At 47.3% G+C, this 16479-nt stretch overlaps 2 protein-coding genes across 5 annotated transcripts in view; both read left to right on the top strand.

Moving 5' to 3' along the window:
- The window catches only part of THRAP3 (thyroid hormone receptor associated protein 3), a 72841-nt gene extending 59468 nt beyond the window's left edge, over nt 1-13373 (top strand). For all 4 annotated transcript variants that reach the window (XM_061184486.1, XM_061184488.1, XM_061184490.1 and 1 more), the window contains 8 exons: nt 270-983; nt 1928-2100; nt 2839-2950; nt 4359-4443; nt 6583-6770; nt 9188-9383; nt 9856-9999; nt 11786-13373. In XM_061184486.1, the coding sequence (XP_061040469.1) occupies nt 270-983; nt 1928-2100; nt 2839-2950; nt 4359-4443; nt 6583-6770; nt 9188-9383; nt 9856-9999; nt 11786-12007 (1834 nt within the window). In that variant the 3' untranslated portion in view covers nt 12008-13373. The remainder of the gene's footprint in view (nt 1-269; nt 984-1927; nt 2101-2838; nt 2951-4358; nt 4444-6582; nt 6771-9187; nt 9384-9855; nt 10000-11785) is intronic.
- Nucleotides 13374-14626: 1253 nt separating this feature from the next.
- Nucleotides 14627-16479, top strand: part of SH3D21 (SH3 domain containing 21) — a 28516-nt gene continuing 26663 nt past the window's right edge. The window contains exons 1-8 of the mRNA XM_061186785.1: nt 14627-14653; nt 14831-14988; nt 15083-15146; nt 15373-15491; nt 15741-15831; nt 16008-16063; nt 16165-16210; nt 16356-16456. Of these exons, the coding sequence (XP_061042768.1) occupies nt 14650-14653; nt 14831-14988; nt 15083-15146; nt 15373-15491; nt 15741-15831; nt 16008-16063; nt 16165-16210; nt 16356-16456 (639 nt within the window). The 5' untranslated portion in view covers nt 14627-14649. The remainder of the gene's footprint in view (nt 14654-14830; nt 14989-15082; nt 15147-15372; nt 15492-15740; nt 15832-16007; nt 16064-16164; nt 16211-16355; nt 16457-16479) is intronic.

Genomic DNA, 16479 nt, shown 5'->3' with positions numbered 1-16479 from the left:
TGCCTTTGCTATTTTCTTTTTGTTTTTGTAATACACAACTCCATAGACCATATAGTTTTCTCTTAAATGCCAAGTTCATAGATCTGTGAAGAGCAGTTTTTTAGAAATTAATAGAAAGTAACCAAGACTCCTTTCGTAACACTGGAATCCACAAGACATGCTTGTTAGAGAAGCAAAAACCTAAGACCGTACGCACATGGTGCTAGTTTATTTTAGATCAAGTTGCTTAAGAAGCCTCTTGTGTGTCTCCCTTGTGTTTTCATAACTAGGTATCTAGATGAGCAGAAGACAGAGAATGGAAAGGATAAGGAACAGAAACAAACAAATACTGATAAAGAGAAAATGAAAGAGAAAGGGAGCTTCTCTGATGCGGGCTCGGGTGATACAAAAATGAAATCTGATCCATTTGCTCCCAAAACTGATACTGAGAAGCCTTTTCGGGGTAGCCAGTCTCCTAAAAGGTATAAGCTCCGAGATGACTTTGAGAAGAAGATGGCTGACTTCCACAAGGAGGAGATGGATGATCAAGATAAAGACAAGGCTAAAGGAAGGAAGGAATCTGAGTTTGATGATGAACCCAAATTCATGTCGAAAGTTGTAGCAGGTGCAAACAAAAACCAGGAGGAGGAAAAGTCAGGCAAATGGGAGGGCCTGATGTACGCACCTCCAGGGAAGGAAAAGCAAAGAAAAACGGAGGAGTTGGAGGAGGAGTCTTTCTCAGAGAGATCCAAAAAGGAGGATCGGGGAGGACCCAAGAGAACCGAAAGTGGGCACAGGGGATTTGTGCCTGAAAAAAATTTCCGAGTGACTGCTTACAAAGCAGTCCAGGAGAAAAGCTCATCACCTCCCCTGAGAAAGACCTCTGAGAGCCGAGAGAAGCTAGGAGCCAAAGGAGACTTTTCCACGGGGAAGTCTTCCTTTTCCATTACTCGAGAGGCCCAGGTCAATGTCCGGATGGACTCTTTTGATGAGGACCTTGCAAGGTGAGCTGTAGTCCATCTTGACCCTCAGGGCTTTAGTAGCCTAACCTCTCTCCCTGAGGTCATTCTGGAACGAGGACAGGCCCCTCATGTATTTCCCCGCTGTCTCATTTTCAGTGTGGATACCCTCGTGTCTCTCTGTTTTCAGTGGAGAAGTGTGCATCACTGAGCAGTTATATGTTGGGGGCAGTATCATAGCAGTGGTGAAGCGTCTTTTTAGACTATAGTGACTGGCTTTTTTGATGCTGGGTCCCCTCTGCTTCTCTCTTGCACTCTATTCATCACATTGTAAGCCCCCCCGCCGGCCCCATTCTACCCTCGTCCTGTTGCCTTCCTAAATGTGCTTGAGATGTCTTTTGCCTGTGGAGCCATGCAGGATCCATTTTTCCACTCTTAGCTAAGTCACGATATCTATTATTGCAGGCCTTCATGAAATAATGTAACAGTTTTAAAGTTGGGGCTGGGGGCAGGAGAACTTCAGGAAAGAGTGATGAGGCCCAGGCTGCTTTTTACCTGGTGTAAAAACTGCAAAGCCAATTGGAAGTCTCCTGAACAGCATTCTAGCCACATCCCACTCTTGCTGCATTGTGTCGCTTCACTGAGTGGCCCTGGATGGCCAAACTAGTTGGTCTTTTAAAACACCTTCCTGTTTGTCATCTGTTAAAACCAGCAGAGACCCCCAGAACAGAATCACTGAGGTTTAATGCTTCATCCTACCCATTTGTTCCTATTAGATTCCAATGGGGAAAAGGGAAGAGAGAGATCTTGGATGCCTTTTTCCATAGTTATGGTGCATTGAGGTTACTTTTTTACTTTGGTAGGAATTAAAAAAGGAACTTTACAGATAAATTTAACTCTTTTAAAGCACGCTTTTCATTTTTAGGATTTAAATGTTCTGACTTTCTGTGTATCTTGTTACATTGGGCCTCCCTGTGTTTCTTTTTCAGACCCAGTGGCCTACTGGCTCAGGAACGAAAGCTTTGTCGGGATCTAGTTCATAGCAACAAAAAGGAACAGGAATTTCGATCCATTTTCCAGCACATACAGTCAGCTCAGTCTCAGCGGAGCCCTTCAGAACTGTTTGCCCAGCATATAGTGACCATCGTTCACCATGTTAAAGGTGAGTCCAGACCCCAGCCTGCTCAGGCTCCCTTTCCACGTGCTTAGCTTCCTCTCTAACAAGCAGAAGGATGAGTGGGGGAATGAGGGGGAGTCTATCAGGGATCTTTATCTCATTGATAGGGGCCTTTGAAGCTAGGGGCTAGCTTGAAGGAAATTTCTTCCAGGGAGAAGTTTCCATTTTTTAATTACAGAGCTGAACGTTATGAAATGCTAGTGGTAACCTGTGATCATGAGAATAGGTAAAATCCTTCACGTGAGGGTTTAAATTGCTTGAAGAGGAGGTATGAAAGTTGGCTTTCCCAGCCCCTCTGTCTTTTCCTGTCTAGTAGGTAGAATCCTCTAGAGGCTTCTTGTAGATCTTGGGGTATGGATATCTTCCCCACATTATTTTGCCATCTCCTGGGCAAATGGAGGTGGACAGGCTGGGGAATGTGATGTAGAAGCTGGGTTTGGGCCAGTTACAGGTTCCATCTGAAATTGGAACTCAAGCAGGAGCTGGTGCTCTGAATCAAAGGATAGTAAGCTCTAGTTTCTCTCTTTGTATCCATGTCCTACAGTGGAAATCAGACATTGGATTTTGTCTGAGCCAGCCATTTTTCCTTCTTCTTTCTAATATGTTTTTTTATATGGACTTGACTACTTTAGTCACATCTCTGTGGTTGCAGGTCCAAGCACATGAGTTGAATGTTGGGTGTGCCTTTGATAGCCTGATATGTTTTTCTTTGACTCCCCACAGAGCATCACTTTGGGTCCTCGGGAATGACATTGCATGAACGCTTTACTAAATACCTAAAGAGAGGAAGCGAGCAGGAGGCAGCTAAAAACAAGAAAAGCCCAGAGATTCACAGGTGAGGACCTCAGCCTTACACTAGAGGCGATCATAAAAGTCTGCTCATCAGATAATAAACTCATCTTGTTTTTGCAACTTGTTAGTTGCATTATCAGCAGAATTTAAGGTAACGCCCTCCAGACTCTAGGATAGTGGTGGTTTGTAGTGGAAAGGGTATGCTTTGATGACTATAAGTTTCTCACTTTGGGCCTGAGGAAAACAGCTCTTTTGGTATAAATGAACCCTTGTATTGGGAGCTGGGAGACAGTAACCCAAGATCACTGTGAGCTTTCTTTACATAGAGTAGATGTTGTTTCTTTAAGCAACCCATGTATTTCATATATTAGTCCGTCCTTTGGAAGAATTTGCAGCAGGTGGGGCTGGAGGTGGGAGAGCTTATAGGATTATGTCAAAGTGTTTAAAAGCCCAGAGGTTTAAACATTCGGTTGTGGGAGTCTATTCATTCAGCAAATAGGGACTTTGTCTAGAAACAAAGTTGGTCTTTAATTATTTAATAGTCAGCTCTTGAACCTTTGCAGTAGGTAGGAGGACCATGTTTGCACAACAGTCTTGGATTTAGGGTCTTTTGGGATTTATGTCATGCCAGGCAGTTGTTTCTCACTTAGACCTCATCCTATTGGTGAATAATGGGCCATTATATTTTATTTTATTGTATTTATTTTTATTGTATTTTTTTTTAAAGATTAAATTTTATTTTTTTGGCTGCATTGGGTCTTCATTGCTGCGCGCGGGCTTTCTCTACTTGTGGCGAGCGGGGGCTACTCTTCACTTCAGTGTGCAGGCTTCTCCTTGCAGTGGTTTCTCTTGTTGCAGAGCACGGGCTCTAAGCATGTGGGCTTCAGTAGTTGTGGCTCATGGGCTCTAAGCACGCGGGCTTCAGTAGTTGTGGCTCACGGGCTCTAGAGCGCAGGCTCAGTAGTTGTGGCGCATGGGCTTAGTTGCTTCGTGGCATCTTCCTGGACCAGGGATCGAATCCGTGTCCCCTGCGTTGGCAGGTGGATTCTTATCCACTGCGCCACCAGGGAAGTCCCAAGGGCCATTATATTTTAATTCCCAAGATGAAAACTGCTTTTTGAAGTTAGCAGGGCATAGATAATCTTGATGTGAATTTGAAATTATAGGCCCCGCTGTAGGTGAGTCTGTTTTCCTGGCTGTAACGGTACTGGGTGGAATAAGATGTTTTTTCTGTTTGAGTTTGGAAAGTTGCGAGAGAGTGTGTGTGTGTGTGTGTATGTGTTGTGCATGCACACACGCGCATGCACATCTATGGGAGAGTGTAAGTATATAAGCAAACAACATAAGTGTAATAAAAAGGAATGCCTATGATTTGCACCACTCTACTTACGAACTGAGGTGCTATATTCACACTGTGGAATGTTAAACAATTTTTGTGTTTTCAATTTTAGGAGGATAGACATTTCCCCCAGTACATTCAGAAAACATGGTTTGGCTCATGACGAAATGAAGAGTCCCCGGGAACCTGGCTACAAGGTGAACTGTTGCTTTGATCAGTAATTCCAACAAAATGAGTGCGTTGGGCATGAACTTGACAGAAATGTGTTTGTTTAAATTACTCTCTACTTAAGTTTGTGTTTTTCTTTTAAGGATGGGCATAATTCTAAAAATGAACTACAAAGGGTTAATTTTTATTAAATGTATCAACAACCTTTGTGAAGTGGTTAGAATATGGTAAATGACCCCAAAGTCTATTGAGGTGAGCTTGAGAAAAAAAAGAGAGGAGTTTTGGAACAAGTGCCCATGATGAGAGAAGAAACTTTTTGTGATATTTTTCTGCTTGTAAGTATTATCAAATCAACTATATACATGCACTATTTCCAACCATGATTTCAAAAAGACATGCATGTCAGAGAAGAGTGAAATATTCATATCTTAACTTAGTAGACTGTTTTAAGCAGCTAGTCCAGATTTTTTTCTAACATTGTACTGTATCTATCATCTGTCGATTACTGTTACTTTAAAGCTAAACATTGCTTTGATAGCCCAGCTACATTTGTAATGATGTGCACGTAAACACTGTTATGAAGAGGTTAAAGCTTGTGTGCAGTCTTTTACTATGAGGTACTAGATTTGGGTTCTTAAAAATCTTAGTATTTCTTGACCACCATTCCCATATAGAGTTGTAACTTAAAATTAGAGATGGCTCTTCCGATGCTGCTGAAACCTTTTCTAAAAATAGTGATTTTCAAGTTTTCAAGTAAATTTGTCTTGTTGGTTGAATGTAATGAGAGGCACTCTTGCACAATCTCTCTTCTCTCCCATCCCCCTTTTCTTTTTCTCCAAGTACCCACCGGCTTGGCACTAACCATGTGAAATGCAAGGTTTTGAAACATCAGAAGAGATTCCGTCCTCTCTGCCCCACATAGCCTACTCATTAGAGGTGCTGTGGGCACTGCCTAAGGGAGCTGCAGCTGCATTTTTCTTCTCTTTTTGTCTTTGGAGAGTACAGAGGCCCCATTCCCTCTGTCAAAAGAAAACCATATGATAAAATAAACCAACTTACTACCTACCATTCCTGTTAATTAAATTATTTCAACAAAAAGCTTAGTTGTTTGTATAAGTAAAATGTTAATGCTAAGTGAACTACTCATCGCTTCCTCTTTTTAGGGAGTTTTTTGTTGCGGTTTTTTTTTTGGCTGCACTGTGTAGCTTGTGGGATCTTAGTTCCTGGACCCAGGGATTGAACCTGGGCCCTCAGCAGTGAAAGCATGGAGTCTTAACCACTAGACCTCCAGGGAAGTCCTTAGGGAGGTTTTACTTCCATGAGACAAATCTTAGTATATAATGTGCCTGAAACCACATTGCACCTCTGCTCACTGAGATTCTAAAGAGCTGTCGAAAGCCCTTGGCATGATAGTTTGGGGTAGAAGGCCGCTGTTGTTGCTGGGCTCATGCTGTATCTGCAACATACATACCCTGATAGGTTACACTTCCTAGAAAGTTAGCAAAAAAGGTTTTCTTTTTCTCTTTTCTTCTTTCCTTCCTCCCTCCCTCCCTCCGTCCCTCCCTTCCTTTTTTTTAAATAAACTTTGACTTGGTATTGCCACATTATGAATTCATTATGGTTTTTGATATGCCTTTTCTAGAGAAATTTAATACAACTAAACATTTTGGAAGGCTGCTTGAGTCTCCCATTGTCTGTCATTGGACTCAGTACTGAGAGAGAATTCCAAGTAGAGGATAGGCCCAGGGCAGCTGCCACAGTGTAGGTAGGGGAAGATAACAGCATTTCCATTCTTGGTGGTGACTAAGCCTGAGCCAGCCTAACCAACACCTTCCAGAGTTGATTTTGGCCTTCTCAGCTTGTCGGCTAGCCAGAGTCTTTACTGGGCCACAGAGGGAAACAGCAAAGTGAGGTGCGTGCACGTGTGTGTGTAGCATATGCAGAAGGTCGTCATCATTATTTTAGAGAACTGGTTTGGGCTCTGTAGGGATCCTCATGAAGCGACTTCTGTGGAACATCCTGTATCCCTCCCGAGCTTGGGCGAGGTGCCTCACATTCCCAGTGCTTCCTCTGCACCACTCCATTGGAGTAGAAGCCACAGTTTGTGGGGTGGTTGAGTTGGTAGCCCTGAATCCCCAAAACCTTAATTTTGATTTCTCTTTTGGCAGGCTGAGGGAAAATACAAAGATGATCCTGTTGACCTCCGCCTTGATATTGAACGTCGTAAAAAACATAAAGAGAGAGATCTTAAACGAGGTAAATCAAGAGAATCAGTGGATTCCCGAGACTCAAGCCACTCGAGGGAAAGATCAGCTGAGAAAACAGAGAAAACTCATAAAGGATCAAAGAAGCAGAAGTACGTAAGCCCTTGTCTGTCACCTCATTCAGACTCCTGAGTGGATTTCTTTGTCTGCCCACCGTTAGGCTATATGGCAGACCCTGCAAGTCAGAGAACTTGGGGTTAGGAACGATGGCCACTTGTACAGTTTCTTTTTTTAACTGTCAATTAAGGTCCCTAGATTGAAAATAGAACTTTAGCATGAAAGTAGGCATGATCCTTGTCTAAAGGAGGCCTCCTGGGAGATGGGCAGTTAATTTGGCTCTAGGGACAGTGTGGAAAATCATAGGGGAATTCCTTTTGCATTTGTTTTGGCCACGTTCTTTGACATGTCCTTTCTCATCACAAATCTTCTTGGGAAGGTTATGTTTTAGAAATGGCTCAAAGTTGTTGTCAGGTAATAATACTGTTTGGTCAGAGAAACAGGGTGGAACTAGATAGGACAAGATTGTTGATCTTAAATGCCTTTTAAACTGGTTTCACAGACACTTCCAAGAGAGGTGTTACAAATATTCTTTAAACAAAGGTAGCATTGTTGAACTTCATAAGGCAGCATTTATGCCAAGGTCTTGTCTCTGTTTACATTTTTGAATGTTCCATGACTTTTCAATCATGTCTCATTAAAGGTAGCACAATTGAAACCCCACACCATCCTGTAAGAACCTACACCACTTCTGTGTTTCTGAACTTTAGCTGGCAAGCACTTTCATATCCATTTTCTGATAACAATCCTTTGAGATAAGTTGGACAGTTAGTAGCTACCTGTTTTGCCCATTTGAAAGATAAAGAAGTAAGCTCAGAACGATTTGTCTAAAATCACACAGTAACAACTGACATCAAAACTCAGATCTTCTATTCCACTTTGTCTACCCTTCCACTCAGTTACTTACACATTATGAGCCTTGGCAGCTTTCAGGGCTGCCCACAGATAAAAATCTGATAATCCTCAACAGGGAATGGAGGTGGGGGTATAGTAGTCTTCAACACTGTCACTGGTGGAAAGGGAACAGAACCCCTCAAGCATTTCAGGGTTGGACTTGGATGACTGATCCTGATTTCTTTCCCTGGGACACATGCCTCTACCTCTGACTTGTTGTGTAACCTTGACCAAGTCTCTTGCAACCGTAGTATTTTGTGACTGGGGAAAGAAGAAAAATGATAATTATGTCACTTTTCATTGTATATCATACTTCAGTTTAGAAGAACTTTTTCTCATATGACTGAAGAATGGCTCACCCAAGATCACACAACTAATAAAAGGCAGTGTTGGGACTCAAATATGGGGCTTTCTGGAGTCTTATGTTTGAAAACCTCTTGAAATGACACTGATTTCTAGGAGTCAAACATTTTAGTTATAAGAATCCTATGACAATAACTTAGATTTCCCCCTTTTTACGAGTAAATGCTAGAAGGCGCCAGTAGGATTCAAACATGTAAGTCTTTGATCTTCTCGAATGTTTGGAGGTGGGCTGGGGGGTTGCAAGGTACTTTCCATAGTGGAGGAGGGCAGTGATCGGTTACTGACACAGGCTGGCTTCTCCCTGTAAGTCCTCCTCTACTCCTGGGAGCCAGCCTTTCTGCCACCTTAGACGTGGTTGGTGCCCTTCTCCAGCACCACATGGCAGGACTGGCCCCGACCTCTAGTACACAGACTGTCACTCATCATATTAGTCTGATTTACCCTAGTCTGTAATTTCCTCCAGATGAAGGGAAGGATGGGAAATAACTCTGGGAAGAGTTCGACAGATCCTATGCTTAATGACAAAAGCTGTTTGAGCTCACTGGAAAGTGGGAGGTGGTTTGTGGAGTAGTGGTATAATTAGTCGGAGCCAGGTTTGAATCCAGGCCTACTCAGCTCTGTCACCTGAACTTCCTATCTATAAAAAGAGGGAAATAATACTGAATGATCATAATTGCCATTTACTATATACCTGCTATGTCAGTGTAGAGTTTTTAAGCACATTGTTTTTTCAGTCTTTAGAGCACTGTCCCAAGACAGGTAGTGTTCTTCTTATGAGAAATAAAACTAATGTAAAGCCGAAACAGATGGTAATATATAAAGCCTTTCCTGGTACCAGGTACTCCGTGACTTTCAATACAGTGTTAGGGTCCTTCTGCCTTTCTGATTCGTGCACATGTATTAGACTGAGCTGCCAGAGGTCACAGACTATCTTTTGTTCCTCCTTCTGTGTATGTCCCATGTTCATCACAGGCTCGGACATAGATGTGTCACTCAGCATGACTGACAGAATTGGGAGGACGCTCCCCAGGTTCCCTGGGTGTGTAGGGGGTGAGTTCGTTTTTCAGGTTACTAGCCTTCAGTGTTTTCATCACAGACACACTCCTGATTGCCCTGTGCTGCTTATCCATGAGCCCCCAGCCAAAGGCTGTACCCTAGAGGCTTACTGATCTCCCTGCCTCTTCTGTTTTCAAAGGAAGCACCGGAGAGCACGAGACCGGTCCAGGTCATCATCCTCTTCCTCCCAGTCATCCCACTCCTACAAAGCGGAAGAGTACACTGAAGAGACAGAAGAGAGAGAGGAGAGTACCACGGGCTTTGACAAATCAAGACTGGGGACCAAAGACTTCATGGGTCCAAGTGACAGAGGAGGCAGAGCTCGAGGGACCTTTGTAAGACCCTGCCCCCTCTCCCTTTCTCTAAGCCCTTACTCCCACCAATTCTAATTATATGTTCTTATCAGAATACTTAGTTTGTTGCCCTTGATACAAGTAATTCAGTCTAAAGACCCTAGAATCTGTGGTTTCCCAGTCCCCAGGCTTTCCATTTTTAGTGTTTTTGTTTGTTTTTTTCCTGTTCATAATCACTTAGCCAGAAAGTCTCTTAGGGCTTCTCTTCCGAACTTCCTCACTTGTCTTGACTCCTGTTGTATGTAGGGAGGCCCTTATGCCGTTTTGTCCTCTGTCTAGACTGTAGACTTGAGATGAATGGAAAGGGAATGACTAGAAACCAGTTGACCAGCATATTGACTGGAGGACAGTTGTCTGTTTTGTGCCAGAAAAGTGTTTGAGTAGAAGGCAAGGAATTGTTTTTCTCCATTCCTTACATGGCCCCTTTGTTCCTTTCCCCCATTTATTGCCACAGCAATTTCGAGCCAGAGGAAGAGGCTGGGGCAGAGGGAACTACTCTGGTAACAACAGCAGCAGCAGCAACAATGATTTTCAGAAGAGAAACCGGGAGGAGGAATGGGACCCGGAGTACACACCCAAAAGCAAGAAGTATTACTTGGTATGTGTCTGGGGACAACCAGGAAGCGCCAGGGGGCCTTTGGCACACACAGTAGCTGATACCGAGGCCTTAATTGGTCTTTCCAGAACTGTGATTAAATATGTGTGCAGGCGCTGCACTGGGTACATGCGTACTTGTGGGATGGCATAGTGCTGGCAAGATGAGTTTTCTCTAGAGAGGTAGTCCTGACCTTGAGAGCGCTATCTAAGACGTTTATGGATTCCAGGGTAAGCGGGTAAGGTTGCTCTTGCCTTTTTAGTCTGTGAAATTGCTTTACTGCTCACCCACCCTAACCTAAGCCTCCCTCCAGCCTTTATGCAAGGGATAGAACCATAACCTTCCCCTGAGGCTGCAGTTCCACCCTATTGCTCCCCAGCACAAGATTGACAGGAAAGACAGCTCAGGATCTCTTTTTGAGGAAGGGGACCTGCCTCCAAAATGAAACACTACTGGGGCTTCTCTCTTCTAAGCTGTTGGTCATTGTCAGGTACCAGGCACCATCTGAGCCTCTCTGCCTCTCAGGTTAGGGCTCTTCTAAGCTGAATTACCTGGCCAGTGAGAGAGCTCTTTTGGCTTTGCTCAACAGCAGGCTCAGATCCAAGCAGACGTGACTCTTGAGTGTTGTAACCAAGGTCAACTTGCAGCTGAGTCTCTTCATCACCCCTGAGGACTGGCATGGAAACAGGAAGCTAGGAAACAGGTTGCTGTGTAAATCACTGTGCATAGCCAACTTCACTTTTCTAGGGCTGCTGGTAGCTACTTTGGGACTCCTAGAGGACCCTTGAACCTATATCTAGGGAGATGTTGCCTGGGCCCAGAATAGGTACTGGAGTGGGGCTGCTTAAGGGAAGGATTAAAGGCCACACAAAGCCCCTTTCCCTGCCCCATCTGTCCCCTGAAGGAGCATTGCCAGCCTGATACATTTAGGCTAGTGAATAAGCAGCTGGCCCTTTAGCTGAGCTAACCCCTCAGGGGCCTAAGGCACTACTTGTGTGGGTGGAGGGTTTAGACTCTTTGAAGCCATGGGGCTGATGAGGTAACAGTGACTTTTCAAAATGCTTTGTCAGTCATTCTTTTTCATTGGATCCCTTCTTCTCTTCTCATGTGATCATCAGACCAGGGATTGTTTGAGTTGTAGGTTTTGTATTTTCTACTCTGCCACACTGCCTCCTTGCATAAAACTAAAGAGGGGAGGGATACAAGACAGGAGGCTGGGTTCTGGTCCTGACTTTGCCAATAACTGGTCTGAGACCATGAGCAGATCATTTTCCCTTGGTCTCACGGCCTGTTCTTGGCTGAGGGGGAGGGTTGGGGAGAGCTAGAGTCCCAACTATGTGTGTGTTCTGTGTTGCTTCATCTCTTAGCTTCCTGACAACTCAGATCATAGTTTCACATTTAGGGGTGATTTGCTTTCTCAAACCCACCCTTTGAGAGACAGTGTTCTAAATAATATGGAGTTACTTAAAGTTCCTCTGCCTGTTTTCCCATTTGTGTAGTGGAGGGTGATAATGATAGGGTAGGGTAGATGTGAGGATTAAATGAGATAATGCAGGAAAAGGTCTTTGAAGATTTTATCATCATCATCATTATTATAATGCCTAAACTACTGCCTTAGAATTCAAGGAACCCAACTGAATATTCTCTTAGATCTGAATCAGTAGCATTTTTAGAGTGGGGGACAGGGCATAGGTTCATTTGAGAAAGTCACATTTGGGTGGGTTCAGAGAAGAGGGTTCTGGCTGCTCTTGTTCACTCTGGCATTGATGGCAGTCTTCTTTCCTTTCAGCACGATGACCGTGAAGGTGAAGGCAGTGAGAAGTGGGTGAGCCGGGGCCGGGGCCGGGGAGCCTTTCCTCGGGGTCGGGGCCGGTTCATGTTCCGGAAATCCAGCACCAGCCCCAAATGGGCCCACGACAAGTTCAGTGGGGAGGAAGGGGAGATCGAAGACGACGAGAGTGGGACAGAGAACCGAGAAGAGAAGGACAATTTACAGCCTACAGCTGAGTAGAGGCCACCTTGATGGGAGCCCCTGCCCAAGGGAGAGAGGCGCTGGGAAGATGGCTGGTGAGGAGCTAAACAGAGGAGCCTCGAGAAGATTCTGAAAATCCCACCCCTACCCCCCACCAGCCATGCAGAACTCCTACGACAGCCGAAAGCATCCCTGGCGCTGTGTCCCGCTGGACAGAGGCAGCCGGCTGTGGGGCCTGGGGTCAGGCCCAGCTCTTGAGCAGAACACACCACGTTGGGCTTTAGCTGTGTGGTTCTCATTTGTTGCTGTGTGGGGTGGGGCTGGGGTAGGGAGGGCAGAGCGATACTTGGATTTTGGTTTGTTCCCTATTAGAAACCAACAGTTTTATTCTTCATTTCATTTCATTTGGAGCTAAGAGGACTAATTTGATGATTTTCGATCTCTTCTCCCTTATCCTGATTTTAAAAGCCCCCCCCCCTTTTTTTTTTAGGCATATATAGTAACATTAGCGGAAAGATTTAATTTGGGCAACTTTGATTCTTAAAAAGAGAAAACAAAGCATGTGAATAAACATTGAAGTGTTCACCTCAGTTTGGGACCAAACTGCTTGGATCTTTGTAAAAGTTGGTTTTGTATGTCGAGGAGGAGTTCAAGGCCTTTCTGACCACCTTGTGTTCCCCTTTTCTGCGCAGCCATGTATCACATGGTGTTGCTCCTAACCACACCCCATGTGCGCACCTCCCCTCCCCCCCAATATTTTCTGATTTCTTCTGGGCTGGGCTTCCCCTTCTCCACCAGCAGCTCCAGTATCCCAAACTTCCTAGTCCTGCTGATCCTCTCAGCAACAGGGGTGGAAACTGGATGTGGCAGTTTCTGGTCTGTTTTCTAAGAAACTTCTGACTTCTATTATCTTTACAAATATAAGATGAGAAAATAATTTTTTCAATATTTTTTATTAATCTTTTTATAAAATGAAAAGAAACTCCTATGATCGATTAAGGAAGGTGGTTATGGCTGGGTGGTTTGTGGGGTTTTTTGTTTTGTTTTTTTCTTTTCCTTTTTCTTTTTATAACCTTAAGCTTTAAGTTGAAACATTCTCAGATGTTTGGGGGGAAAACATCCTCTTAAAATGGGTCCTTGTGCTTGCCTTCTGGGGAGGCGGTCCTGAGCAGGTGAATCATATGGCATTTATGCATATGTTATATGCGGACTGCACCCACCTCTTCCCCCCCCTCCAACCTTTGCCTCTTGGGTTGTTACGCTACTTTCCCCTTACTTTGCTACATTTCTATAGTTAAGTTGGTTTTACTTGAATGATTCATGTTTAGGGAAAAAAAAATGAAAATACCCTTAAAATTTGTTTCAACTCCTCCTGCAAATAAAAAAATAAAGTGGCAGATGTAAATGGGCTCTGGTCATTGTCACCCTGAGTGTGTGTGTTGGGGGGGGTGGGTGTCTCCCATAGCAGCTTCAGGGAACCTGGAAAACCAGGTGTCTGGGGGGGGCTGGGCCCAGACTGTTGCTCAGCTCCATCCTCTCCAGCCCCGCATTCGGTTGTTCTAGGAGGACCTCAGCCGATCCTGCGTTGGGTAATAGCTCTTTCCCTTTCCAGTGATTTTGCTTCATATCCTGTACCTTGGACACCCTAGGAGAACCAGATTTTTTCACTCTGGTGTCATAAGCAAGGACTTTGGCTTCCAGAGTGGTGGGGCAGGGGTCAAGGGGTGTGGATAACAGGCTCGGCTTTCTTTTTTTTTTTGAGGCGCACAGATTTTTTGAAAAATAATATCTTTTCATAAAGCTACTTAAGTCACTCCAGCTGCTGTTCAGTGCAGCACAAAAATGGGCTCCATGCTGCAGTGAAGAGTCTCCATTAACCCGGGGTAGCAACAGATGAAGTGGTTGCAGGGCTCAGGCTCGGCTTTCTACGTTCGCCACTAAGCAGGAAGATGACCTGAAAGTTAGCCTAGCCCACGTGGGACTGGCACTAACCTTCAGCCTTTGCCAGCGTTGGCCTTGGCTGCAGGAGAGCAGGAGCCTTGAAAGCTCCTGAAGTTCCCTTCCTGTCTTCCCCCTGGGAGAATCCGGGGATGTTTTCTGAAACCAAACGAGGCCCCCGTGGCCTGAATAAAGGGTTTTTGTGCTCTTCCTCTTCCCTTGAAGGGGGTCCAGGGAGGAATATGCCTCCCAGGGAAAGCAGCAATAGCTTTGTGCGCACAGAGCAACCACCCCGTCCACCCAGGACCCGCCCGAGAGCGGTTGCTGCCTGCTGGTATGTGCCTCTTCCCACCTCCCCTGCAGCTAAAAGCTTGTCAGCCCGGCGAGGGTAGGCCAGTAATGGTGGGTGGGAGCCTCAGGGCCAAGGCTGAGAAGGAGGGAAGGTGGCTAGACTGAAACTTAGGTGGCTAGGCAGACAAGATCATGTCGGGGAGCTGTGACCCCAGCACTGGCCAGAGATCCCGGAGTCCTCACTCCTGGTTTGGGGACCGAACCTGCCGAGCTGGGCCGCCCCCTCTCCCATACCCACTCCTTGCACCTGGAGCCCGACCTATCGGCTCGCGTCTCCGCCTCCTTGGCTTCACAATCTCGCTGCTTGTCCCACCCTACCTGGACCCAGTACTCGGCTGCGAACGCGACTGCACCATCCTCCTTGCTCGGCTCCGGAAGGCGCCCCGGAAGCCATGGGTATGTGCAGAGGGTTTGGGGTAGCTCTTCTATGCAACTGCGTGGAAATAGCGATAAAAGCCTACACCACCTCCCCGCTCTCCCGCTGTCCACACGGGGCCTGGGACTCGCGCCATGGCCAGTCGGCCCTGAATGGGCTCTTCTGAGCCGCGTGCCAGCGCCATCCTCCGCCCGCAGAGGCGCTGGTCCTGGCCGGATACAGCGCGCAGAAAGAGGACGAGCTGAGCCTGGCGCCCGGGGACGTGGTCCGGCAGGTGTGCAAGGGGCCCGCACGGGGCTGGCTGCGTGGAGAGCTTGGGGGCCGTTGTGGCCTCTTCCCCGAGTGTCTGGTGCAGGTGAGGCCGGCCGGAGGTCGGGCGGGGGGTGGGGTGGCTCTCAGCGCGCGCCCCCGGGAGCTGAGAGCCCCCCTGCCCGTGCGCTCATTCGTAGAAGATCCCTGAGACTCTCCGCGGCTCGGGGGAGGCGCCGAGACCGCGCTGTGCGCGCCGCCGAGGTGAGCGCCCCCCCCCACCCCAACAGGTCGTCCCAGCTCGCCGAGAAGGGCGCGGCTCTGGGCGGGACTGCGTGGCCTCTGGGCGGCCCGTGATTGGTTCTCGAGTACAATGCTCCGCCCTGGGGCGGGGCCTGGAGATACCAAGGGGTGCTCGCGGCCCGCCCGTCCCCCAGCTGAGCTGACTGGGGCCCGAGGCTCCAGCGGCCTCACTCTCGTCCGACCCCAGGTCACCCCGTCGAATCTCCGGGCCCCCAAAGATGGTGCAAAGTGAACTTCAGTTACAGCCCGGAGCAGGCGGACGAGCTGAAGCTGCAAGCTGGGGAGATTGTGGAAGTGATAAAGGAGGTGAGGGGATGAGGTGATGAGAGGGTTTGGGGGGAGATGATGGAGTACGTCTCCGGATGAGGGGACATGGGTGCAGTGAGGGTGTGGGTGATGGGACTGATGAGGGGCACAGAAATGGGAAAGTGGGGGAGCAAGGGAGGAGAGGGGTCATCGGGCAGAATCGGGAGAGGGGGGTGAACCAGGGTTTAAGATGCCTAGGGAGCCCCTTGGGGCAGAACCAGATGCCCCTTCGTCCTCCCCCCTCCCCAGATTGAGGACGGCTGGTGGCTGGGGAAGAAGAACGGGCAGCTGGGAGCCTTCCCATCCAACTTTGTGGAGTTGCTGGACAGTGGACCCCCAAGTGAGACCTATACCCTGTGACCCCGTGAACCCCTGTGACCAGACTCTACAATCTTCAGTGACCCTCCCCAGTGGCCTGAGCCTGTGATCCACACATCTTGCCCCATCACCCCTTTGACATCTCTCATGACCTAAACTGAATTAGCACCCGCCCCTAACCTCACTATCCCCCACCAGGCCTTGGTAACCCAGACATGCCTTCAATCAGCCTTGGTCCCCAGCGGCCTCCCAAGGTAAACTGGGTGGAGAGGGCAAAGAGGTGGTGAGTTCCTCTTGGCTGGGGGGGGCGGGGGGGTTGGAGGGCTCAGCTTGTTCCTCCCCCTGCCCCCACTAGCTGAGCAGCCTGACCTATGACAGCCCTCCAGACTACCTGCGGACAGGTGAGCACCCAGCCAAAGGGTCCTTCAAATCCTCCCCCCCAAGCCACTCTGACTTGGGGGGGGGACCCAGCTAGACTGATGGAGGAGGGAGCCGATGAATGGTTTGGGGAGGAGGTTTGGCTTCAGTGAACTGACCTCCCCTCAGTCTCCCACCCTGAGACCTACAGGGTCCTGTTTGACTACCATCCCGAGGCCCGAGACGAGTTGGCGCTGCGGAGGGGGGACGAGGTGAAAGTACTGAGGAAGGTGTGAAAGGCACAGGGCAGGGG

The sequence above is a fragment of the Eubalaena glacialis genome, chromosome 3 (genome assembly GCF_028564815.1).
Source record: "Eubalaena glacialis isolate mEubGla1 chromosome 3, mEubGla1.1.hap2.+ XY, whole genome shotgun sequence".
In the NCBI taxonomy this organism is placed as follows: domain Eukaryota; kingdom Metazoa; phylum Chordata; class Mammalia; order Artiodactyla; family Balaenidae; genus Eubalaena; species Eubalaena glacialis.
The sequence above is the reverse complement of the archived record's forward strand: the minus strand, read 5'-3'. Positions and strand labels throughout refer to the sequence as shown.